The 27,501-nt window shown below is 48.5% G+C and overlaps 1 protein-coding gene across 1 annotated transcript; it reads right to left on the bottom strand.

Moving 5' to 3' along the window:
* Positions 1-878: 878 nt before the first annotated feature.
* LOC119393858 (acetylcholinesterase-like) lies at positions 879-16,364 on the bottom strand. The gene is made up of 4 exons (XM_049415977.1): positions 15,852-16,364; positions 13,922-14,972; positions 13,438-13,865; positions 879-1,167 (listed from the first exon to the last, which is right to left on the bottom strand). Coding segments are annotated over exons 1-4 (1,641 nt in total). The 5' UTR covers positions 15,854-16,364; the 3' UTR covers positions 879-1,007.
* Positions 16,365-27,501: the final 11,137 nt, after the last annotated feature.

Consider the following 27,501-nt stretch of genomic DNA (forward strand, 5'->3'; position numbering starts at 1 on the left):
CAGATACGCGAACAAAAATTCGCCGAGTCGCCAGGCCGCTTGCGTGGTGTCCTGTGCTTGTCCTTATTATTATTATTTTTTGTTCGCGCTCACGTAAGAAGAAAGTGCTTGAAGTTAACGCGCTCGTGACGCCCTCTTCCAGCGCCGCTGCATGCGAGCGTGTACAAGCGCGCACCCTTAAACACTCGCTGACGACCTAACATTCCATTGTAACCGGTGCTGCCTCCACTCGGCAGTGCTCTGCACCTGAGCTTCAAAGCATAGTTCTCAGCAAAAGTCAGTGTTCGCTTCCACCTTGACATCAATGAAGCGAGCGAACATATCTCACATATCACCGTTGTTAATGTAGCTGTAGCTCACCTAACGACTTCTGATCGCGTGCTTGATCTCAGTCGGCCAACACGACGCCAACAATAACTGTATGTTATGTTTACACGCCCAGAGCGGTGTTCATCTTATAACATGAGAGCTGAAAGCCCGACATAGAACGAACCTTTACGAGCAAGTTGTAACCACCACAACGACAGTGTGAACGTGGTCTTCTTAGGGAATGAGTACTGCTGATTACGGAGCCCGAACTCTGGTCGCAGCAAGAATAAGAGCTCGAAATTTTTGAACAGCTGTGCAAGAACTGGTGTGAAAAATTCCCGTTTACAGTACACCTTTCCCAGTTGTCTATGTAAGGAACAAAATCCGCTACTGCACCTGCATCATGGTTTGTATGCCTAAGCACTCAGCCATCGCTTTTACGTTAAGCATGCAAAAAAAAAAAAAAAGAAACGCAAGAATGATCAGACCCATATAGACCTTATAAAGTGCGTATAGTGGCAACTGTAGCCTTGCGGTGCAACCCGTGCGGGTCCAAATTCGTATTGAAGTTTTGTACTTTGCTATATATTTACAGATTTGTAACAAGTTTAACGACATGACATATCAGAGCATGAGACGAAGAACTGTACAGAAAATGGGCGTGCGCTGGAGTCTGTTGCGAGTGAAGGGCCACGCGGTCACCAGTAACCGGTGGGAACGAGGTACTTTCTCCAGAAGGAGCACAGCTTCTTCCGGAAGTCGATGCCGTGTGAGTAGTTCTTGAGGTTGATGTTCAGGTGGAAAGCGTGATCGCGTGTGAACCTTGGCCAAAGTTGGCCTCCCACTGTCGGCGGCTTCCTGAAAGTAGAAAGATGGAAGAAAAGGCGTCACCTATAGTTAGCCACGGATCAACGTTGCAATGTCGCCGTCTGTTGTCAAGACCAGTGCTGCCTTGGCGGGAGCAGCCAGGAATGGCTCAGTTTCGGCAACGTTCTGCTGATGAGCACAAGGTCGTGGGTTCAATTTCTCGACGCGGCAGAGGCACCCCCACGGGGAACACTTGCGTACGTAAGTTTAAGTCACGTTAATTAACGTCCAGCTGATCAAAGTTAACCAGGAGCCTTTCGCTGCGGCGTCTCACACAACTAACGTGAGCCATATCTATATTCGTTTGACACGAGTAGAGCGTCTTCAGTGATCCGCCCCGAAGCTCTACCCCGCCGCGGTTTTTCAGTGGTTATGGTGCTTGACTGCTGACCCGCAGGTCGCGGGATCGAATCCCGGCCGCGGCGGCCGCATTTCGATGGAGGCGAAATGCTAGAGGCCCGTGCGCTTAGATTTAGGTGCCTGTTAAAGAACCCCGGGTGGTCGAAATTTTCGGAGCACTCCGCTACGGCGTCTCTCATAATCATATCCTGGTTTTGGGACGTAAAACCCGCACAATTATTATTATTCGAAGCTATGGATGCGCGTACGCTTCTATCCAAGCGCCGAGATCTTATAAAGGAGCTACAGCGCGTTGTCTGATAAAGCACCGAGTGTAAGAAACGCGATGTCGTTTGCACGTCACGGGAAGAAGCCAGCTCACGTACAGGTGTAACGGGCTGCGTTAGATAACGTAACCGGATAAACCAGGAAAAAAAGTCCCGAGGTATGGACGCAGTTTTTTGTTCGTATTTCTTTATTTCCTTCTTGCGTGTCGTCCTCACTCTGCTTCATAGCTGTAGTAACTATTTCCTAAACCTAATACCTTACGTAAAAAGTTCACGCGGGTAAGGTGATCCATTTTTTTTTGGTCACCACTGTGTTCAAAAGGAGACGCTTGATAGCGACCGTCGCCTTAACCATCATCATTTTACTCCATCTGGGGTTCTGTACGATTCAAGGTGGCATCGTCCTAGCCATAGTCATGGTCAGAGTCATCGTCCTAGTCATAGTTCTAGTCCTAGTCTTTAAGGAAAAGAATAATAGTAATTGTTAGGGCTTAACGTCCCAAAACCACGATATGATTATGAGCGACGCCGTAGAGGGGGGCTTCGGAAATTTCGACCACCTGAGGTTCTTTAACGTGCACCTAATTCTAAGCACAGGGCCTCAAGCATCTTCGACTAAATCGAAAATTTTAAGGAAAACAAGAAAGTATCAAAAATAAAAAAAGGAAGGTAGTAAGAAAATCAGTAAATATTCGATAGCTTTCGTAAACTTACGGAGGTGAACGCTATACAGACACAGGAATAAACAACAGGGGCGCGAGCATCGACTGTCTTAGAACATATTGTATTTATCTTCTATATAACGCGCATCTTATCTTGGCACTTTGAAACCTTCTTATTTGCATCCTCCGCAAATGTTCACTATGTCTTAACGTATTTCAAGGTTTCCTGTATGTTATAAGATTTATGGCTCTTTTGCGAATCTGGGGCCGAATCCACAAAGCCTTTTATTCGTAAAGGATATTTGCCATTGGTACGCCGGTGATATTTCCAACATCAGGATTGGCTGACATTTTCTCTTACGAACAATTATAGCGTGAGTCATGTTTGTGTCGTCAACACTTGTTTCCGGGAAGTATGGCGTCCGGGAAAAAGTTCGAATATTTTCTGAGTCTCGTGCAACGTAGCCAGGAAGGATTTGCAAATGCATTTTTATAGCACGCGCGAGCTAAGGCGTGAGCCACTCAGAGGCCGTAAATAAACAAACGTATAACTTATTTGCCGTCGAAGCTTGTGGTGCCGATATCTGAAGCCTTTATAAAATTTAGGACTCCTTGCCCTATTGGGAAAATAGGGGCACTGCGAAGCTTTGCGTCTGCGTGCCTGACGTACTACTCTTCTTTCTTTCTTTCTCTCTTTCTTTCTCTCTCTCTTTCTTTCTTTCCTTCTTTCTCTCTCTCTTCCTTTCTTTCTCTCTCTCTCTCTCCTTCTTTGCGCAACGCTCCCGCCTAACGTTTTCCTTCCTCCATGCCGGGAATCGGACCTGCGTCCACGTGCTTAGCAGCGCAACATAGGCGACAACGACGGAATTCATCTACAGACAACAATGAAATATGCCAACGTCAAATGAGAAATAAAATATGAGACTGCCATATCAGAAACGGCTGATCGCCGACAAGCCCGCGATCGAGAGAACGTCAATAGACCGATCTCACCGCGAGTTGCACTACGCCACCGCTGCCGCAGTGCATGCCGGTACTTAGATTACTCGGTACGTTCAGCTGCATATGGCTGGTGCATCGGCGAGCTGCATTATCGAGCTTTCGGGGCCGTATTTGGATGAATCGCGATGGTTGGGTTCAGGTGCTGCATGCTGGGATGCTACAACAGCAACCTGAAGCAAAAGGACTCGGATTTTACGTGTTTTCAAAGGATGCCAAGCTCCGACAGGAATGTGTGCGACAGTCAACGAAGTCGGACGGAGCGGCAACTACCGCGCACTTTCAATATTGTTCACCGTGTTTGTGAATTGTGTGTGTAATGCATGGTAATTTAGCAACAATCTATTGCGTCATAACAAGCTTTCTGCGCTACTGATGTGCCGGTCAGCGACAGCAAAACTTCATACAACGTGTGCTCGATCCCCTCGTCGGGGCGATCGCCGCCAGCAGCGACAGGTTGGATACAACGTGTTTTCCGGGCAAAACAGAGATCGCTTAAATATATAGGATACAGCGACACCTAAACCGACCTTTCATCAAAAGCGATCACGACTGTGAAGTGTCTAGCGTGAACGATACCTGTGATACAAGCCAATCATGTTTACTGCTCGCGCCATGGAGTGCATGGCGAAAATTCGACCGTGCCGGCGTCGCAGCCAACTTCGCCGCCGGGATTTCTCTATTCTTCTCAAAATGTGATATTATCGCGAACGCAGCGTAAAGCAGCAACAGCGGTAGCAAAGCTTAGCTTCTTATATAAGCGTAGGCGGCGCTTAACGTACGTATACATGCAGCTTCGAAGCAGTATAGGCCTAGCGACGATATCGGCGCCGAGCAATCAGCTGAGGCTGCCGCCGCCGGCCTGAGCGGGCTACTGCTCATCCGCCACATTGTGTGTCGCCAAAACCTCTTACTTACTCATCCATCCCTCGTGCAGCAAGAAATATTTTGCCGTTCACAAGATTTCCGTGACGTTAAACTTTTGCAAACGGCATGCCGCCAGTCGTCGCCCCGCGGACGCGCTTCTAACCTGCTTCACGGTGATTATCTCATATTCATTCACGTTTAACGCATCACTGTGCTCCAAGTCCTGCGCTGACAACACAGTGTACGTACATTGAAAGTACTGCTTGAACAAAAAATAAGCGCAAAAAGCTTTCTTTTTTTTCGTCCCGTCGGTTTGTTTTTTTTTTTTTCGTCTTCGTAGTCGCGGAGAGCTCTACGTTTGGGCAAGTTATTTTCCGTACACTGTAACTTGTATCGCTCGCGTGCTGACGTTCACTAAAGATTTTTGCTCTCATGACGGCAGGAACATGATTTCTCGTCTTTATTTTTTTTTTACCTAAAACTTATTCAGCGAAGCGACGCGCGCCCATCAACACGGAGACCGACCTGCTAACATGTAAACGTTGTCTGCTGTTCTTTTTTTTTTCCCTTAAAGCTAGGATATGCAGTGTAACCTGAAATAAAATAACATACATGAGAAGTCCGGACACAGTTTAACACAGCGTTCAATTGTCTTCTGTGCCGAGGATTCATCCAAACGACAATATACCTGAAGCACGCAGCAAGCAGCCGCACCAGCAGAGCTCAGAGTACTCCAACCACAGAACACCCAGCTCCAACTAAGATGGCGGCAGTGCCGCTGTCGGAAACTCGCGCATGCGCAGATCATATGGTGAGATCGGTCTATTACTGGAAAACGGCTCCTGCAAATACGCGTGTGACCGGCGCCCCCCTTCAAGGACCACATTCCTGTACGCTCGCACGCGCTGGGTTTTTCGCGCACGACGCCGCCACCGAAATCTCTGTGTTATGAAAGCTTCGCTTTAATGTTTTGAACTTAGACCTGTCGTAGGGCAGGGCTCACTCAGCAGGAAACATCCATTAGTATTCTGAGCCCCAGGAAACGATCGGCACCACGCCGCGGCACACACTTCATATATATATATATATATATATATATATATATATTATATATATATATATATATATATATATATATATATATATATATATATATATATATATAATTGTCGTCTGTAGTCACTAATGCCCCTCTTTCACTCTCTAACTTGGAGACTGGAGCGGCACCGTTATCTTCAGAAATCCGGTCTCCAATTACTCGCACTCCTAACTTTACAGTGCCGTAAGGAAAAATAGAAAATGTAGGAAGGTTCGTCAGATTTGCTACCTCACAGTGTGGGTAAGGAAAAGAATTGGGGGACGCTTTTGAACGCGATAGCAATATCCGGCCTCACCCTCATCCGCTCTGTTTCGCTTGTCACTATATGTTCAGTCGCCCAGCCACACACACACACGCACACAAACACATGACATGCCTATTCGCCGCGAGATCGACCTATAGGAGGCAGCACCGTCGCCGCATTAGTGTGGAGAGGCGGTTGGCGGCGCGTATACAAATTCACACAGCGGCGCTTCGTTGTGAGCAGTTTCAGCCGATTGTCGGCGAATAAAATGCGTTGATTGCTTCTTACTGGTAATATATACGCTCCTCATTGTTGAATCGATGCGCGAAGATCATCCAACGTTCCTATTACTAGTGAGATAGCGCAATCTGCCGATGAAAAAGATGCTCGTCCTGGATGACAGTCTGCGCTTACGCACTATACGACGTTTTTTGTTGTTTTCTCTGTACGTGTTTAGCTTGTGTTCTGTGTAATACGCACTGCTCTAGCACGACTGAACTACTCAAGTGTTTACTTCTTGTTCATTTGTATACCAGCCCATATTCCTGTGCAATGAGTTCAATAGCACTGTTCACGCGAATACGCATACGCAGGTAAGAGTTGAGCACAGAACTTTCATCGATTGATTACGTGAACGACAGTGATGCAACAAAGGTCCGGTTATTTTATGGAATAAGCGTCTTTTTTTTTTCAAAGTGATAATGTCCGCTGCCTTCCATCAATTTATAACAACTCCACACAAACGCTCAAGATAATGTGAAGAAAAGGATGAGGTTTTGCATCAAATTATACGACATAAATGTAAGGCACGCCGTCGTGCTAAGCACACGGGTGGTTCTGCATAAATTTTGCTCCAAGTTAAAATTGGGCGCGGCAACTCCGGTTTATCACTGCTGTGTCATTATATTGTCTGTTTTTTTTTAATGGGACAGTTTGAGTACCGAAGTCTCAGACTTCACTCGATAGAAATATTTCGCTGTAGCGGGACCACGACCGTAAAATAAAAGGACATCTTAAGGGCAACTAAAGCTCATCATGAACTACAGTGCCGCAGTTATACACCTAACAACAACGCGAAAGTGCATGAGCCTCGTTTTTGTTTACCACCGAGTCGGTAAAACGCTGCATTCACACTCTATTTAATGTTCCTCATGTTTGGGACTATGTCAAGCGCACTTTAGGATGTGCTTGAACCAGAAAAGCGGCACCAACACTGAAATGATTCTGGCGAACGAAGGCTACGACACCAATACACAGCTCTTTCAAAAGTCGCGCTCACTGATCTTATTACAATACGTATGCAACCTAGCAAGCCCATTTGCTTCTGTACACCATATTAGGTATTGGCCTCGAGGAGTTACGGAGTCGCCCTCTATCGGACGCGCCTGGATTGCGTGCTAGGCAGGATACCGCCGGCGCGCTCTCCATAGGTTTTGCTGTCGGCGCTCTACAAAACACCTCGCGGAAGCCCTCCAGGGCATTTCTGTAAGTACTTTCGAAATGAACTGTGTTCTTTAATGTCAAAATAATCATTTTCGACGAACTGAAAGCACAAGATAGTCTACAGTCGCTGTCTCTTTGCAGAAAACCGAGCACCCGCTTCACGCTGTCACCGCGTTGCAGACCCCTGAACCGGCTTCTTGCGTGAAAGGTAGTCACTCGCTGAGTGCAAAATATGTGAAATATCTCGTTAGAGTAGACTGCCTGTATAACCAAACGGAGTATAACAGAAAGAAGCCTCAAGCCAGCGATCGCACGGGTTCGAGACAACTGACGGTGCCTCTGCATGTATGAGCGTCTGCATGCATATTCGTACTGATGGTTTCGCTTTTGCTACGAGCGCATTTTGGCACCGCGCTATGAACTTTAGGCCGCAAAATATGAGAATTTGGGAGTAAACAAACAACTACTGTTGCGCGGACGCTATCAGAGCAGTTCAAAAACAATTTCCTTACAACTGCGGCTTCGGTGCGCATGGCAACTTTGTGATCTGCCGTCCCGACGATTCAGTGTTTTCTTTTTCTTTTTTGGTCTAAATTCGGGTACGTTTCAATGTCGTTTGACAAGTTGTCTCGCACTGCGTATTGATCGGTCTTCTCAGCGGGCAAATGCCGCTGCTTATGTTTCTTTATTCCGCGCATTCGTTTCGTTTGGTGCTCACACAAAACGTGAGCAAATGCGACGCCTTTTTTTAATGCTCCTTAATTATCGTTCCGTTTGCATTCCAGTGAACTTGCCGCTCTCTGTCATCAACAAATTCATAGACCAAAGCTTCACCATTTCGAGATTGCCGGTGGAAGAAGAACCAGTCTACGAGACCGAGCATGTAGTAGCATGCGACGCCTAGGAAAAGAAAGAAAATACAGTAACGTTTGCGGACTTGTTCTGCAAACGTCGGCTGTGAACTAGGACCCACATGAACTTGAAATAGCGGTGAATAAAATAGAAGTTATTGCAGCAATCAACAGCCGCAAAACAGGATAGTAATTATTTGGCATGTACCACAGCAATTTTGGCAGCAGTGTCGTGTCTAACGCCAACAGGGTGGCATCTTTCCCACGTAAATAAATGAGGCTCCAAGAAAATACATGGGGTTGGCCGGTGGGCCGATCACGGAGGCAATGCAAAATTTATGTAGCTTATGAAGCAGTGCATGCCTCATCAAATAGGAAGGTTGCCCGTCGGCGTCCCGCGTCGGCGGCGTCAACACGAGTGATGCAAAAAATAATCGTCACGTGATGGTGTCACCATATGACGTCATCATGACGTCACAGATCACCAAAATATGCAGCGTCATTATGACGTCACATAATGTGACGTCATATGATGACGTATTCACACGTCATGGTCGCTTTGCATTGCCTCCGTGATCGGTCACGGAGGCCGTGCAAAACCGCGTTAGGCGCAGAACGCTTTTGGAGGGGAGCGCGGGAGAATCGGTACATCGACTGACAAGAAGAAGATGGCTTTCGCCTTCTAGTCATCTTTAACGAATGCATAAGGGACCCTGTGCGTTTTTTAATTTAACGTATCTAAACAATGACTTGCGCATCTGCAGCCGATTTTGTGGACGCTGAGCACGGGGCCGACGATCAAGAGGTCGCATTGGAGGGTTCTGAGATGGCATCGCACGTGGTAAAAGGTAGCGCTTTTACCATCCTGTGGCAGATAAGCATCATTTGCCGGCGGGAAGCGCGCGCGAGCTATCGTCTCAGTGCGCGCTGTCTGCTACTCACCGAACATCGCAGGCCCGAAGCAGTAACAAAAGTATTCGTCGCGGAAGTGCTTGTTGCACACAAGACTCGCAGCGGATGGCTACTTGCCGGTTCTTAGCTTTACAACCCATGCTTCACGCTGTTTCTTGTCCCGCGGTTACCAGTGCAGGCTGACACTGGGCTCCTTTGCGTAAGCGCGGCACTACGGCACCGAGCGGTAGAGCCCCATGTTCGTCGCCTTCGGAGGCAGCCACTCTATTACAATGGTTTCAATTGAGTAGAAAATGAGAGAAAACTTCCGAATTTGAACAGACAGCAGCGCATGTGGGACTTGAAACTCGTTTTCAAAGCACGCGGCAGTGCGCCACAAGCAGCCGACGCGGCCGCTGAGACCACGTGATCCTGCCAAGCACGTCACGCCGACGGTGGCGCCGGCGTTTCCAGTGGTGGGCCTCGAGGCCAATACGTACAAGCAGTTAAACTCGCGCTAACATAACAGAACAAACCGCCCTTTGAGATCGTGCAGGACGCACGCGCACATGCAAACACAACGTGACTAGCAGACGACGCTGGGAGCAATCCACATTATGCGCGCTTCAGCGAGTAGCCGCCAGGCGGCGACTCCGCTCGATCCCGCGGCCAATAGGAAAGGTTTCCACCCTCTTCAACAGCACTTTTAGGACAACAGTGTATCCACTACGTGCGTGAAAGAGAATGCCCGCACAAATGTGTATGCCCTTTATAATGGGTGGCATGCTCTAAAACAGCAGCAATTACGCGCATGCTACTTTTTCGAAGTTGCGATGCACCCACTGGGTGTTCATGAGGGAATACGCGCAGTAATAGAGTCTTTTAGCAAGTTACGGAAATACGGTACGCAAATACGGTAAGGCAGTACGGTAGCGTTCCTCCTTTCCCGCTGGTTGTGCTTTGGCCGCTCAACGACAGGGAAAGGAGGAGGGGTACCGTACTGCCTTACCGTATTTGCGTACCGTATTTCCGTAACTTGCTAAAACTCTCTAATGTGTGTGCTTTTTTGTAATGGGCGGCCGGCTTTAAACCACCAACTCGTTATGCAATTCGCATGGTGTGACGCCCGATTGAAATGTACGCTTGTATCCCGTTTTACTGCGATATTACATCTCGTACTGTGATACGTGTACACAGGACGCGTATGTTTGTGAAGCATAAAAGTTAATTTCGGTACACTTCCGAGCAATGGCGTAGCTCTGTGTACATAGCGAACAAGATACTATGTATGCTAATTACGCACATTTGTAATAAATATCATGAAAGAAAAAAAATGGCGTAGCTCTGTGGTAGAGCACCTGCTTGACACGCAGGCGGCCTGGGTGCGTTTCTTACTCGAACCAAATATTTTTTATTATTCATTTTATTTGCATCTTTCTCGATTTTTCGGTCACGGACAAGATGATGATTTTTCGCTCACAACCAACGACACTGACGCCGACGCCGATGCCGGAATTTCTGCGAAACGAGCTCTTTAACGCTGTCGCGTTAAAATAAGTATAGAAAGATGAGAGCGTCCGATGTCTGTATGCGCACACAAATGCGTTAAAAAAGATCACTGCAGGCCGGCGCAGCTCAAGAATCGCACTATATTACCGGACGAATAACTTTCTGCACCATCAAAACATGCGGCCGCCGTTCCCGAGAATATTCGCCTCGGGAAATTTCCGTCAGGAGCATATCCAGGTCGAAAAAAAGAGTTTCGCGCACCTTGATATTACGCAGCCTGCCCGCATACGTAATCAGTGCTGTGAAAGCCGCAATCGAATTAATTTCGCAAAAAGCCCGCACGCGCACACAGAGAAATACACTCCGTTGAACGCAAACCAACGAAGTGGCGCTCCTTTGGTGATTACGCCGAGGGTAATGAAGCAGCAAAATGGCAAATAAAGGCGGCTCCGTCACAATGAATGCGTTTTCACGGTAATGTGGAAATCTCTCGTTTTAAGTTCCTTCTTTCCCAATGATCAACATAGTGGGGATTCGACCACGCTTCCCGTATCTGCTGCTGCTTTCTTCTTTGTTTCTCTCTCTCAGAACGGCGTTGCCTTCTACCGGCTGTGGTCTACTTACTACTGCTCGTAGATTTCGAGAGGCGATATTTCCTGTCTGTGGTGGGGTGTTCGCCCGCCGACTTTTCGCTGCTGTTATAAAGGAGCACTTCATGCTAGCAGCCGCAAAAAAAGAAAGAAAGAAAGAAAGAAAGAAAGAAAGAAAGAAAAGAACAAACAAACAAACAAAAACAAAAAAATCGTCGCGGTCTGAAACGCAGTAGCGAAAGTAAAGCAGTACGCATCTACGACTCCGTCTGCTCAATCTCTCGGCTTCCGTCTTCCTGGAAAAGGAAAATCTCGTCACGGAAGTCGAAGCGATTCGCTCCGTCTCTTTCCTCTCTTTATTTTCGGTCTGATATCTGTGTATACGTGGGGGCGTTTAGTTTTCAGCGAGCGTACTAATCTATAAGAACCCGCGCTATCGACCGTTGAATGGGCGTTTCCGCAGTTACTCCGCGCGCATTTGGACTGTAATAGATTTTATTTTTTTCCCCTGTCCCTAAAATAGAAAGAAGAAGCGCTGGCCTTGAAACTTCAAGTCAGTCGAACGTTTATCGCCCTCGGCAGCAGGACGACCCTCGTAGTTTTGTCAACAATTCGGCATGACGCTGAAGTTATATATCCTATGGTTTGTTTTTTACTTCAACAACGGGCCATCGTTGTCCGTAATCTTTCCCGCCGTTGGGTTCCTCGCATTTCATTCTCTTCCAGTAGATCATACGAACGCGGATTCTCTTGCCGAAAAATTGATTTGCAGCCGTACACCCACAGAACCGCAAACCTTCTCAACCAAAGTTCGACGCTATACTGCTCTGAGAAAACAAATATCATGAAGGCAGATTAAACAGCGAAGTAAGAGGGGGAGGTGATAGCAGAGATGTTACAAAAGCCGCGGCAAATCTGACACGACAGAAGTGAAAATACGTAAGGCATTGGGGTGGGGTCACTCAGTCTCAACGTCATCCACTGTGATTATCCATTGCTGTGGTAGGTTTCTGTGGCCAAGGTTGGTTCCTCGTTACGAAAAATGGCGAACTTTCCTTCGCAAGCAAAACTTTTCACACACGAAGGTCCGAGTGTTTGCGGAGAATAGGAAGCATCGTAATGTAGAAGAGGCTACATGCAAGTCTTGCATGTCGTTGCGGCTGAAGCTATTTTACCTATCAGGGTCAACGGCCATGTTCGTCGCTGGACAGCAAAAAAGAAAGCGCCGAAGAAAAGAGCTAAGTCGCATATCGCAGAGCATCTCTGCTTGTTACATAAGGCAGGGTAATGTAGCTGAGATAAAAACGCTGCCCATCGGGCAGGATAACTAACAGGAACTAACGCTGGTTAACTTCAACTTCCTCATTTCTCTCTCTCCTTTTCCCTTTGTGCAGGCACACAGACACAGGAACAACAACGCCAGCAGCGACTAAAAATAGAACGTTTCAAAGAAACGAATAACGTATAGGCTACTTTCACTGAGTATAGGCGCCGCATAACGCCAGACCAAAGATGTGTGACGGCCATAACAGGAAGCCCGCAGCTTCCATTCATGTTTTATGCATTTGACGCTTTACTTAAACACAGCCACTGAGCCGACTTCCGGCGATATAGGGGCAGAAAGTTGCGGAAGAGGCAACGTTCTGGCTTTCACTCATGCCAGCGCTATATTTGTACCAACAAAGAAGATGACGCTATTGTTTCATCGTGCCATGGGCGTCACCTCGGTCGTTTGGTATCATAACGGGGACGTCTCAGCACGGTTATGCGGTGCTATTTTATTCCACACACCATTGTTGTTCGTCCATCCTTTTCTTTTTCTACCTCGGGCTACAGGTATCTGGCATCCTTTCGTTCTATAACACTGTAGGCCCCAGCAGGATGACACTATTTTGCTTCCTGAACCGCTGCTGCGCCTCCGCGATTATGGCGTCCTTGTGCTGAAACGATGTTGCGGGTTTGAGTCCCAGTAGCAGGGGTCATAGGAGCCGAAGGCAAGCACTATTTGTACCGCGTCTTTGGTGTATGTTAATGTATCACAGATGTATGACATCAATCTGGAGACCACAACATACGATGTGTATCATAATCTCGATTTACTCAATTTGAAAGAAAGAAAGAAAGAAAGAAAGAAAGAAAGAAAGGAAGAAAGAAAGAAACAAAGAAAGAAAGAAAGAAAGAAAGAAAGAAAGAAAGAAAGAAAGAAAGAAAGAAAGAAAGAAAGAAAGAAAGAAAGAAAGAAAGAAAGAAAGAAAGAAAGAAAGAAAGAAAGAAAGAAAGAAGACAATTATATAGTGTCGAGAACGAGCAAAGGTCTTCTTAAATTTTGGATGGGATAAGTAAAGTTAGCAACCACAACCTTCAACGCTCATTCGGACCGTTCTTACGATCCTAGAATCCTAGCATAAACTATGTTGAAACAAGATCCTTACTGACAAGAATATCTACTGACTCTTGATAGAAAGACTGTACGTGCTCACCCAGTTCTCGCGAACGTCGACCATATGCGCATCATCCTTCTGGACAGGATCTTCTCTTCATCGGTCGAGTGTTGCGGGTAGAGGAGCGGGAAGCCAAACACAAAGCCCAGCTCATCTCCGTGCGCCACGCCCGTCCACGGCTGGTAGACGCTGAATGAAGGTCTGTGGTTGAATATGTAGAAGTACACGTTATTCTTGCGCTTGGCGAAAGCCTCGGCGAACAGCTGCGACGGGCAGATGAGGCTGAAGTCACCCACGGCATCGGACAGTCGGTTCATCGCCATCCACGAGTCTGTCTCGTTCAAGTCGCTCAGGTAGAGCTCACGGATGGGCGCCGGATTCTTGCCCAGAATAACGCGGAATACCAGCAGGCTGTAGAACCATATCTCGTCCACGGTGATCTTGGTGTAGTCCTTGAAGTTGAATATCTTCCAGAAGAAGTGGTCCACGATGCCCGTGCCTTCGTTCCGGACGTTGCCGATCATGAGGTCGACGTCCTGGAACAGACCCCTCTCGGTGGCCAGGACGGGTTCGAAAGGAAGAACTCGCTGTAGTAGGCCGGGATCATGTAGTTCTCTTCGACGCCGAACACGTCCTTCATGGCCCGATATATGCTCGTGCGGCTCCTGGAACGAATGCAGTCGATGACCTTCGTGGGTTCGGCCAGCACGTTACCCCTCTCGCCGACGGGACAGCCCAGGCCGACGGCCAGTTGCTGGACCTTGAGCTTGCCGGTGAAGGTGTTGTCGGGAACCTTCCAGTAAGGAGTGCCGCTCTGCATTATGACCCTCTTGAAGAGGCCCCTGGTTAGAGGCGAAAGCAGGTGGTAGCCTATGGATACCGAACCGGCACTCTGGCCGAACAACGTCACGCGGTTAGGGTCCCCGCCGAACATGGCGATGTTTTTCTGGATCCACTCAAGCGCCAGGATCTGATCGTACATGCCCATGTTGCCCGGTGCGTCAGACACGTTGGCGTTCAAGAAGCCGAACACGTTGAGTCTGTAGTTGGGCACTACCACAACGACGTCGCCGAACAGGGCCAGGTAGCGAGCGTCGTAGACGGAGTAACTGTTCCCGCCGAACTGAAAGCCGCCGCCGTGGAAGAACACCATCACGGCTTTGGTGGTGCATAGCCCGATGTTGGGGTGGAAGCAGTACCGGGCGGCCGTCCACACGTTCAAGTGCAGACAGTCCTCGGTGGTGTTGGAAGCGTCAATGGTGAAGCCCTGCGTAAGTTCCCAGGACTTCTGAGAACAAGGAGGTCTCTTGTGCGTGGCGTAGTAGATGCCTTTCCAAGGCAGCGCGGGTCGAGGCTTACGAAACCTGAGATAACCGACGGGCGGCTCGGCGTAGGGTATGCCGTAGAAGGCGTCGACGGGTCGGTGGCCGACGTTCAAGCGAACGCCCCGAACTAAGCCGGACCTTGTGTAAGCGAACGGCTGGTTTGGATCGTCTCGTATCCTTGCCTCCGAAGGTGTGACGATGACCGGCGAAAGCACCAGCGCTGTCGCCGCGAGAACTCCGTGCAGAAGCCTGAAAAGGTGAAGCGAGGTCGTAAAGGACAAACAGGTCGACCAGAGGATTTAAAGCAACTATCTGAACAAAGAAATGGTTCTTCGCTACCGACGCCTTACCCAATTGTCACTTAACCATGATTGAACTGGCAAGGGCGATATACCCATTTTGCATGTTCGAAAGACGCGGACACCCATTGGTGCTTGATAAAGCGCTAGCATGCGGAATTGCGATGTTGATTTCTTCAATTTCGTCTTTAGCATAACAACGAGGAGATAGTGGCACAATTGTGAAAGAAATTTTTCGCAAATTTTGGAGCTTCTATAGAATCCCATGCTTCAATGTCAATTTTGTTCGAACTAAATATTCTACTTTCAAGCAATCAATGGAAAGATAACTGCTCTGCAATGAAATATAGGTCTCTGCAAGCTGAGTCATTTTCGCACCGTTATATTGGATATAACAGAACGCAAACATGGACAGCTCAAACATGCACACAAATTCAGGAACTTCTTTAATATTCTTTATTACAAGCGTCAAATTTGCCTTTACCGAAAAAAAAAAGAACGGAATGGAAAAAAATCACACGGTGCATCACAGTTCGCCGCCAAAGCAGTCAATACATGTCGCTCGCTTCAAGCACAATCCTACGATAGTCTTGTTCCTGTTTTAATTTTACTGTTCAGACTCCGCTGCTGCTGTCTACTGCGAGCATCGACTATCTTCCTTCACACTACGCGCACCTAGATTTGTGCTTCTAGTAACCTTGCACCACCGTGTTTAGCTTCGAATCTCAACCACATTTGGCCAGGCGAAAGCTTATACGGAAAGCTCAGGCGCGCGCGTACATTGCACCGTGCGCAGTGAAAGCAAGAACGAAGGCGTGCATATACTCACATTCTCTTATCCACGCACCGGTACACGGGAGTAGACTGGCGACGCCGCAAGGACAAGGCACTATGCACGACGACTCCACGGCACGGAAAGCGTGCGCTCGAGATGAAGGGACCCAGTAAAAACGGTGCGTCAAGAAGCGGGAGGAGCGTGACGGCCCGCCGATGCGGACGCCGGTGATGGGCCACGCGCACCAATGCAAGGAACGCGAGTAGTAGTGCGTGTGCCCAGAAGAGAGCGAGTCGATGATGTCCCGTTAAGAAGGCACACTAAATTTTGTTAGACGAAGCACTTTATCCTGGCGAGTTCACCACCGCGCGTCGCTGCCTCCTCTCCGAGTGTATAGCCGTCCGATCTCGGCTATCTTCTCTGTCAACACAAACTACAACGGCCCGTCCCGTACTCGTATGCCGCCGCTACAACTGCGGCCCCTTTCGCACGAGATATGAGCGAGCGTGCGTGTGTTTTGAATCGGCCACTCTCGGATCGCCGTTACAGCCCAGTAGTGGGTGACCCTTCCACGCCGCTCCTTCTCTATCACCTCTCTCCCTCCAGTCAGTGGGAGGGTGAGCTTCCTGAACCGACAGACCACATCTGACAAAGGCTGGCGGGGAGGTCGGCTGCCACCCTCTCCGACTTTCTTAACGAGGAAAGCGAGATGAAAGAAAGGGGGCCACTAGGGACGTCGGCACCCAAACATTTCGTGGGCCGACGACATGTCGACGTGCTTCCAAGTTCGCCGCCTCTCTTTTTTGTTTATTTGTTTGTTGTTTCGCCTCTCGCTTTTCGTTGCCCCGCGTGGAACGCGGGGAAAAGAACGGTGAAACCACCGTGGGAAGCATAACAGAATATTATTCGCTGCGCAGTTCGCAACGACGGAAGGTGTGTTATGCTCGTTCGCACACGTGAATTGCTGGTTTCGACGGTCACGTCTGGGACGCGGAAATGCGGTTGTTCGGTTTGGATTCGAAGAAAAAAGAAAATTAAATGAACTGCTGGGAGCAGCGGGCTGGAAAGTTCCCTTTGAAAGGAAGCTGATAGCAAAAAAAAAAAAAAATCGTGGTATGCATACTCGCGAGAACGAACTCATTGAAAGGAGCTGCAGAACGAGCTCGCGTAACAAACAAGCCGAGAAATACAGCGTGGTGAGCCTTCATTGTTAGACAGCCGAATATTCGAGCCAACTTAGACATAGATCGAACTTTCGCGTGCAGTGATCCAGACGGCAGCGAAAGCCCAGAGTAGCGCTCACAAAACGCTTAAGCCTTCAGAACAGTCGAAGTGGGTGTGTCCCAGTACACTAAGAGGTGGTCTGACCAGGCGAAGGAAGCCGTATAATTGCTGCGCCTTGAAGCTGTCGCCGTTGTCAGAAGTTTAAAGCAATGCCGCACGTCAATATCGCATATTAGCTGTGTTGCAAAAGCTAGAGGAACGTCAGTGTAACCAAAATGGGCGCACGCACACAAAAACTGGACAGTGATTCAACTTCCCGGTTGGCACATCTAATACTAACTCATTCGAATCATTTGCAAATCGTCCTTTAAAATGCCAGTTACAAAATCAGGCTCGGTAATTACATCATTTTCCATTACATGTTTCCATGGCGGCTGTGCTTGCTTGTACTTCTTACACAAGAGGGCTTCTACTATTTCTACTAGACATTTGCTTTTCCCTATATAGCGAAAAAAAATATAGCCTACGTGATTATTGATCAGAATTTTAACTAATCTATGAACGATCCATAGCATAAGGTTTTTCGGCATGACCCTAGTATTTCACAGTGCTTTTGATACATTAGACAAGTTTGCAATGACGTGCGTCGCATTTTGCACAACGTGTACGATGTTTCGTGGCTCGATAATTTGTAATAAAAATACCTACAACTAATCCCGAGAAAATAGTAAGTTAATCTTAGTTTTCTTCGTGAAAGCGCGTGGTAAGCGAAACTGTGGATGGGGATATTACAGTATACGTTCACGGCTTTGCAGAGTGGAAGCAAGGCCCAAAGGAAGAAGACATTACACATCCAATGAATGCGTTAGAATGGTGGCTGTTCGGGATAGCTGGTACTCCGTGATAGGTGAGGATCACGGCGCGAAGAATGAGCACCAAGAACGAGGGCTGACAGGGACAAGCGCTTTTCCGTGTGTGCCCTCGTCCATGTGACGTGTGAAGCAGGAAATTTATACGTACACCCGTGAGCAAAAGTATGCGGACCACGGAAGCGCGAGCCGAAATCGCTGTCTACGCCGTCTAGTCGCGAGCCGTCTGCTGTCGAGAGCATTGCTTTGACGGAACAACTGTCGAGAGCATTACTCTGACAGAATTCATCAGAGAAATGCTCTGGACATCAGACGGCGTTCGTATACTTTTGCTCACGGGTATACATGAGTAATTTGTTGTGCTATATAGATGGTTTCCAACATGTATGGGGAGGGGGGTCACATTTAGTCAGTGGCACGTATACAGCTTCATTCGTGACACGTAGCCGGCCTTGATGAGTGCACCCTTTTTCTTCTGCTAGGTCCCGTTGTACCTCAAGTTTGAACAAGAGCACCATGTATTATCGAATTCCCTCTAACTTAGATCAATCGCTTCCTGGATGCAATCTTTGGCATTTACTAGCTGTCGACCTGTTTCGTGCTTCGCTGCCTGTATCTTCTGCGTTCCTCTTTTCCCGACATGTACTTTGAGCCAGAAACAGGTGTACATAGTCAAATAGACCTTTTGAAATTTGCCCCAACTTCCACTTGAATGTTTAATCATTATTTTAGGTGATTCCTCAGTCGTTGATGCACACCGATCTCCCACAGTTATGCTAACCGACAGTCCGTTGCAAGAGGACACCGCTGCAGGGTTCCCGACTCTCAGTAATCTCGGGCGCACGATCGACACAGTTCTACGCTCCACGAATGCTCGCTTTGCCGTCTTCTTTCGAATATCGGAACTCGTTCGAACGAAAGGCGCTTTCACTCAGAGGCACGCGCGGTGCTCTAGAAAGCGGGCATTGTGCGCCGCCGCCGCCGCCGCCGCCGCCGTGGATCGCCGGGATGGCAGGAGGGGGGGGACTCCGCCGTGGCGCGCGCAGTGGCGGTGTTGGTGATGATGGTCAAGAAACAAATATAGCCGTCACGATCCGAGCTGACCTAGTGCGGGTCAGCGCGTCACGCATTCCGCGTTTACACAGCAGCGGAGGGCCTTTGGACGGACAATTTATGCGGTCAACGGATGCTCGGCGCAGTCTTTGTACGGCGAGCCGCACGGTGGGCGCGCGCGCACATTCAACGTAGTCGCAGCACTCAATGGTCGCGCGTCGTCAGAGCGGTGGTCAGGGCTGATGCTATCTCGACGGCGACGACGCGTGTAACCGTACTGAGGCCCCTGCCGGCACGCGCTCCACGAAGCATAGGTGTGCGCGCGCTTAGAAGAGGGCGAGAGAAGTTTATTTGGGCCCGCAATTAGAAGACGATTGCTTCCTCCTGCACGCGAGTTCATCGGTGAAACGGAAGGTCTAAAGAGGTAATCAATTACACGGGAATCGTGTAGCTATCGGTTGCGGTGATCGCCACATTGCCCAAGCATGCTGTCGTAGTGTAGTGATGCAGCTTTTGAAAGACTATAGGAGCGGCCGGGAGAAATGTAGTTATCGTGAGCAAGGCCGGAGAGGTCGGCCGAAGATGCACGGCTATATGTATCGGTGCTTCACCCAGCGAAAAGCGAGGCATTAAAGCGAGCTTTGTTACGCTTGTAAGACGTGTTCTCCTTGTATTATTGTTTATTGCTTTTGACGACAACAGCTTGTGCTTACTATATCAAAATGCGTTACAGTGTCTTGTTCATCCGCTACGTATAGCTGCCCCGTGTATGAGGTGGCCAGGTTGACGTCAAGTTGCTAATTGCAGCTTTTATTAATCATCGCAACCCACTTGCAAATAAGTTTAATTCAATTCAACTTAACAGCAGAGTAAATCGGGTGCATATATTATGAACTCACATCTCATAAAAAGTGATGTCACACCTGTCATCCGGTGATATAAGTAACTATCCATACACGTATGCCTGGCATGCCACATCACGTTTTGTTCAATTACTAGAGTGCGGCCGCGCTTGAACCTTGAATGAAGGCCACATAACCCAAGGAGCGCCGTCGTTGCACCCCGCATGCTTTCCGCGGCCATCTCAGGCTGCTCGAACCTTTTGTTCTGAAAGCGGGCGGCCGTCCAGAAGAAGCAGGTTGGGCAGATTGAATTGTGGACGGCAAGTCTTACAAGGTTGCCTTTACACTTGCCCCTATAGCTTGCAAACCAACAATATATCGATACGGCGATCCGCCGCAGTATGCCTTGACTGAGCTATCGCCGAGTAGCAAAGGTCGAGGCGGTCAGAAGCCCCGCCACGGTGGTCTAGTGGTTATGGCGCTCGACTGCTGACCCGAAGGTCGCGGAATCGAATCCCGGCCGCGGCGGCTGCATTTTCGATGGAGGCGAAAATGTCTGAGGCCCGTGTACTTAGATTTAGGTGCACGTTAAAGAACCCCAGGTGGTCAAAATTTCCGGAGCCCTCCACTACGGCGTCTCTCATAATCATATGGTGGTTTTGGGACGTTAAACCCCAGATATTATTATTATTATTATTATGAGGCGGTCAGAACGTTGTAATTACGGCTGTTTATCGTGGCGGCCGTTGCCTGCAGTATGTAGTTGATAGCATGATCATCTGAATCACGATGTGCAGTTGTCTTGTAACCCAGACAACGTCCTCGTTTAGCTCGGAAGTTTTGAGGTCTTGACGAAGATGGCGTCTCGAGAGAGTCAAGACTAACCGGCTAACAACGAAGACAGAAATCTTGGTATTGAGAAGTTTTTGACGTCATAGACTTTTTGATCCGAGTCAGCTACAAGCCGTTGGTCGTCTGGATCACTAATACAAGTCTACTACATTAGCATGTGTGGGCTTGAGGTTAGTTGGCAAGCACGTTCACAAGTTTCTTCGCACTAATGAACCCGGCGTTGCACTAACAGGTTACGCCGGTGCTAGAGCTCAACAACAAAAATGGTGTCAACAACCCAAGCTAGGTTCAAGTCAAATACTTGGAAGATAAGTAACTAACCCTAAAAAAACATGGCTGATCCCTCCGTCATAGGAATCGGTATAACACGAAAGTGAAACGTGTCTTCACAGAAGTAGAGCTTATTGTGTAGTGATATATGAGAGCTTGTACAATGTCTATTCGTGTTTGGCAGCTACAGCACCGTTTTGACGTGGATGCACCCATGTTGACGGCATGTCTCTATCGCGACGACTAACGCCCATGATCATGATTAAACAGTTGTGGTAGCTGACGTTGTGAACATATATTTGGAAACAGCAAATCGTGAATCCTGCGTTAGGATGATATCAACAAACTCATAATCAACATTGGTACCCGGTATGCACTTCTTCAAAGCGTCGTCAATTAAGGAGAGAAACGGCACGGTATGCGCTTTCTAGCAATGGGTGACCGACGCCTGCGCTCATGCATACACTACCACACACTACGCTTCAGCAACACGGGAGGTAGAGGTTCGTAGCCTGAGCCGCAAACGCGTGCGTCCCGCCGTGCTCTGTCTCGCAGGCGCTAGTCTCGCTCCACCAAGGCACGACATCCGCCCGTCAAAATCGCGTCCTTTCTTCAACGCGTATTGCAGCAGTTTTGTTAGTCGGTGCTCTCGCAATCGAAGCAGTCGGCGGCGGAGAAATCCCGTTGGTGCATGTGGAAGCTGCACTACTCCGATGAGCCGACGCACGCTAACACGAAGCGAAAGGCAAAGAAAGAACGTAACCAACGCAACTGCGTCAAGGGTGCCTCGTCGACGCCAGCGCGGCCAGTGTTCCTCGCTGGTATCGAGACGCTGTAACCATGATCTCCGATATCGCGCGCCATCTCGGAGTAAGCGCTAGTAAGTGTAGATCGTGAAGCATTACTTCTTTTCACCTCTCACAGACGGCGGCACCGCCCCGCTCCGCGCCGCCTACCTACATCGCCAACAGAGAGCACCGTGCGAAAGAGAATGTGAAAGATATAAGGCGCGTTCGCGCCGTGTCGGTAGGGCGTCGGGCGCTTGCCGTCGCGGCCGCAAGATCGTGGGTTCGATCCCCATCGGGGGATCTTTTTCTTGGTTTTTTTTCTTTCTCGCCCGTTGGCGTCCATTCTATCAACGTCATATCCGTGACGGATGTACTTGGTGGACCCCTGCATAAAACACTTTCGTGTTAAAACCACTAAAAATATATGGGAGGACAATTTTAAAGGGATGCCTTAGTTCGGGGCCAAATTCTCGACAGAAGGATTTCTCTTGGACAGAGTATTTATGTTTATATGACAAATATTTGGCTTAAGAGCGACTGCACTGAATGACAGTTCACCGAAAGACAAGTCCTCTCGTGGAATCGACGGCACTTTACTGGGGTTGGCAAAGGTATTTATCATATTTTGTAATATCATTGGTGGTGGAATGAGGATGACGATAATACGCCCTCGTGTCGAAGCGCCAAAATCCGGCTGAGCCGTCTCCTTGCTTCGTTCGACCATATTTCATGTTAACCTTTCCCGCGAAACACACCTGTAGCTACAGACGGGTGGCTGGTATTCGAGGACATCTAAGTTCTCCGCCAGAGTGTCTCTCGTATAATGTCATTGTCGTTTGTCCCAACCGTAACATCTGGGTAACGCAATGTCACCAACAACCAGCAACCCAAAGTCACCACCAACCGCGAGTAACCAGAAACCAAATTTCAACATGAGCAGCTATCACCGTCACCAGCATCCTTTAGCAACGTTAAAATCAATGTTATCATGAACCACCGTAACTATCAAACCAGTGCCACCGTCAACCACCACAACTATAATCCCATTGCCACCATCAACTACCACAACTATCAACTTATCACCATCATCAACATCACCACCCAATGTCGCCATCAACCACCACAACTATCAACACAATGCTACCATCAACCATCACAACTATCAACCCAATGCCACCATCAACCACCTCAACTATCAACTCAATACCACCATCGACCACCACAACCATCAATTCATAGCCACCATCGACACCACGACCCAATGTCGCCATCAACCACCACAACTATCAACACAATGCCAGCATCAACCACCACAACTATCAACCGAATGTCACCATCACCACGACTATCAACTCATTGCCGCCATCAACCACCACAACTCAATGCCGCCCTTAACCACCACGTCTAGAAAAGCGATTCTTAAAGCCCTTATTGTTGCTCCAGTGCACACGATGAACACCGGAGGTTATATATTACCGAACACCTCTCACGTTTCCTTTCTCACGCCGAGGCGGCCGCACACGTAGAACGAGCGTCATGCACTTTCTCCTTCAAGTCTAGAGCTGATGCGCGAGCGCGCAAGCACAACTGGAGCGAAGGCCGCTCGGCGTCTGGAGGTGTAGACATGCCGGAGAAGACGAAACCGTCCGGAGAAGAAGGGGCCATTTAAGCGACCCGTTCGGTCGCCGTTCTCTGTACGGCGCGTGTGGAATCAGCTTGGTGCGTATACGCGAGCTGTTACGAAAGCAAACGGTCCTGGCCGATCTATTGTCTCAGCCGGGACAACAAGTGGTCATTCTTTTCGCTTTCTCCGCCCCTTCTTCTCGTCTAGCGTTAGCTGCGCTTTTTTTTCTTATTGCGTCTTTGTCGGAGCATCGCAGAGTCGGCGGCAATGGCGCGTGAAGTCCTTCGTGCCGCGCCGGTGCCCAGGTATGCGACGTCGACCACGAAGAGTCCTGCCGCCGTCCCTCGGTCCGTCGCTCCCACGGTCCAGCGGCTTTGAGGGAAGCCGCGCAACGTTAGGCAACATTACCTACGGAGAAAGTCGGCTCGACTTGGAACTCCCAAGAAGCCGTCCTTGAAGCTTCGATTAGAAGAATGACGGGTGTTACAAAACAGTCCACTGTAAAGGAAGCGAGATAGTGTTATAAGAAAGGTACAAGAAGTTATTACACGCGCAGGCTTTTAAATGCGAAGCATTTCTTAGCGAACTATCTATCTATCTATCTATCTATCTATCTATCTATCTATCTATCTATCTATCTATCTATCTATCTATCTATCTATCTATCTATCTATCTATCTATCTATCTATCTATCTATCTATCTAGCCGCCTACGACTTTGTGCTCTCCTGGTCGCTTGGTTAATCGAATGTGCCCCAAAATTGGTATGGCGTAACATGACTGTATGACGAACATAAATGACAAGTCACAACATGAAAATCATGACACGCATATCATGTACAGCATGATTTACATGCTACGATCATGGTGCGCTGGCGGCCGTTTCGCTAGCTTGATATACACCAAAATTGGTATCTTGTGACGTGACTGTGTGACGAACGTAATTACCACGAGTTAACATGAAAATCATGACACGCATGTCATGTACAGCATGACTTACGTGCCACGCTCATGGTGCGCTGGCGGCCGTTTTTTTTTCCCTCACTTTTGTGTCCGTGTCTGCAAGCCTTCCTACCAAGTAGCTGCTTGGTAGCTTGGTAGCTTGGTAGTAGCGACATAGTAGCTACTTGGTATCCCTACCAATTAACCACTTGAATCCTTACCAAGTAGCTAAACTTTCTGTTCTTCTAAGTAATGACATTTCAAGCTCGCTCGAAAACACGACTCCACGCGTCTTCATCGTCCTGATGCAAGATGTAGACATGCACAAGTGATGAGGAGCTGAATTAGCGAAATACTGCGCTTGCGGGCAGAGTTTCTCATTAGCCAGCCGCATTCTCTTGTACAGTGCTCGTCAAATAAACCCGAACAGCGGCAAGCCATCGCGTGGTTTCGTGCGCACCGTCCAGTTATCACCATTGACAGGCGCGCGCATCCGGTTTGACCGCATTGCGCATATGCGCGCCTGTCCATGGTGATAACTGGACGGCGCGCACTATACCACCGCGAAGGCTTTCCGGTGTTCGGGTTTTATTTGACGAGCACTGTACAGCACAGAATTTGTAATTGCTGGGATGAGCAATTCTACAAACACCCTGCATTTCAAGCGTTTAGGACCTCTAGGTCCTAAACGCTTGAAATACAAGGTTTGGCGAACACGCATTGATTTCATCGCACCATGTACGCTTACTATAGCACATAAGCAGCGACCATCTCGAAAAATATACCTTTATTTAAAGTAGAAGTGAAGCAGCGGTTCAAATTATGGGCTTGATAGATCTCGTGTAACAACCTCGTGCTTAAATTTTGCTTTTTTTTAACTTGAGCTAAAGGGCGCCTTTCACAACCCGGATATGAAAGAAGCGCCAGCCAGGGGCTGAGCCTTCCTAAAATAGTGCCTAAACAGGCTATTATTTTAGTTTATTTTAATATAAGCAAAAGCCAAACGACACAAAACCGTCGTGTCACTGATCGCATTGTTACGAACTGCCGGCCCTTATGGGAACCAGCGACGACATATATGGAGCGCATTTCCTATACATATTTTGGGCGTGTCGTCGACCTGAGTCGGCGCATGCATTTCAGACCCCGTCAAAACTATACCTCATTATAGTGAACCACAGCCTAGGAGCACCACGAGACGCCACTCTGCATCCAGTCGCAGTAACCCCGAGTACATCCCGCGCCAGAATATAGTCCGAGGTTGTCAGATGCACGCTCTATGAAACAAAAGGGGACCGTCACAAAGCCAGGGAAGCGCAGACCCAGACATCTAATGGGGCCAATTAGGGCCTTGACCCGCCCGGACTCGTCGCTTGTATAGTGGACAACAAGGGGTCCCGAAATATCCACTGCGCCACCGCATCTCAGTTCCTGCGTATGTGGTCAAGTGCAACACGCATGCTCGTTATAATAACGGGGCAGCACCGACAAACGCGAGTACATTCATTCGTTGCCGTCCGTGCGAATCAAAGGGAAGAATGAAAAAATGAAGGAAGCATTAGAAAACAAAAGCGCGATCTCTTGAAAACGACCTCCAGGTTTAACAAATGACCGAGACACATGCGACAATGGAACACGCGGAATTATGGCGGTGGATCTGTTTTCACACGCGGCGCCGTACGTGCCTACATTCTTACACACACGCGGTAGCCCATCGCTTTCTTTCGTAAGTAGCGTTGAGAATGCTCTCAACGAGAAAACAATGAACGCAACAAAAACAAAGTGGGTCCCTCCCATCTTGAGGGCAATTTGCATGCGAATCACAGAAGAACTGTGTCATTGAGCCGGTGGAAGAGGGAGCTATAGCGTGGACGTTCATGTGGGACAAGCGGTGGCATGGAATCAGCTGACCGTGTACGGCCTTTTGTTTTCTAACCTTTTGTGACCCTCTCTCGGCACTTGGATTGTACCGCGCGGCACATGGACGTGCTTTTTCGCGTCCCGGGGAAAGGTACGACAGGCTTGATGACAAGACGAAGGCCCTGCACCGCGTCGAGTTACATTGTGCCGAGCAAAGTGTAAGTACGCGAAACGAGGTGTGGTGAGGCAGTAAGTGGTGGATAATCTCTAGTGTTTGTTTTTTCCTGCTCATCGTGCCACTGAGCGAGCGAGTTGGTGTCGTTGACATCGCGAGTAACATGCGTGCATCTATCTGTTTAAATATGCTCCATTGAGGCCACAGCGATGACTAAGAAGGGAAAGGAAAGTTTGAGGCTGGTCGAATTTATATCTAAACAATTCGGCGTTTGGTAGGCGGCCGCCATTATCTGAACAGTGGTACGTTAAGATACAATCTATGCGATTGCAGCAATTAGTGTCACCAGCGTCCAGACCTCGTACATTGTTATAGCAGTCTACAACAGCCGGTTGCATCGCCAAAGATGGCCGTAAACAAAAGGGGGATTGCTTAAGCAGTTTTAGTGCGGAAGTGTCGAACGAACTTCCGAATATATACGTTCGGTTAATGATACCTGCTTCTTAAAGAGTTCTATAGACGTTCCATTGCCTTCCGTTAATACCGCAACTCTCATCTGCTGACTACGGAGTCAGCAGCGACGCTATTTACCTGTGGTCAGTAGATAAGTCACTGCACTAACATCGCCGCTGCATATCACTGCAGGGGGCATTTTGCTGTTGTATTTCACCATAACGGATAAGCTTGGGCTATAGTTGGTACATGCATGCTTGCAACGGAATTCTGTCAAAAATTTGTGCTGGTCCTTTTTGCCCTGTTCCTCCTCCTATTGTTCTGTTTTCTCCTTCCTGATAGAGTGCGGCAAGCCGGATAGATATGAATTGTTTAATGAACTGGCTGACATTCACAATGAATGAATGGCCGGTAATCAAATGAGTTATTGTAATGTAGAGCCACAAGTGAACGTCTCTTTAGCCTGTAGTGCACCCAATTTCCTTTCGGGGTCACACTTACGCGTAAACCTACGCGCCAGAAGAAACAGTGACTCTACAGACCAGGATGACAGACCCTGATAGGAGTAGCGCTTTCAGCAAAATTCCTGTCACAGTTTCCTGGAAATTTATACGCGCTGGCACGTTTCATTTTATGCATACCGTTTTAGAGACTGGGCTCAACTTCGTTCTCGATGCTTGTGGTGGTGTTCGTTTTGCTCACTTCAACGATTTGTCACACGATCTCAGCTGCCCGCTTGGACGTGTGACTCT

This window comes from Rhipicephalus sanguineus, chromosome 5 (assembly GCF_013339695.2).
Source record: "Rhipicephalus sanguineus isolate Rsan-2018 chromosome 5, BIME_Rsan_1.4, whole genome shotgun sequence".
In the NCBI taxonomy this organism is placed as follows: Eukaryota; Metazoa; Arthropoda; class Arachnida; order Ixodida; family Ixodidae; genus Rhipicephalus; species Rhipicephalus sanguineus.

Bases quoted from the DNA above. Each gene is read 5' to 3' on its own strand.
- LOC119393858 (XM_049415977.1), bottom strand. The intron at 13,866-13,921 runs TGATCGGCAACG...TTCTTCTGGAAG, and splicing joins GTTCCAGGACGTCGACCTCA to ATATTCAACTTCAAGGACTA. The intron at 1,168-13,437 runs GTGAGCACGTAC...TTCTACTTTCAG, and splicing joins TCGACGTTCGCGAGAACTGG to GAAGCCGCCGACAGTGGGAG.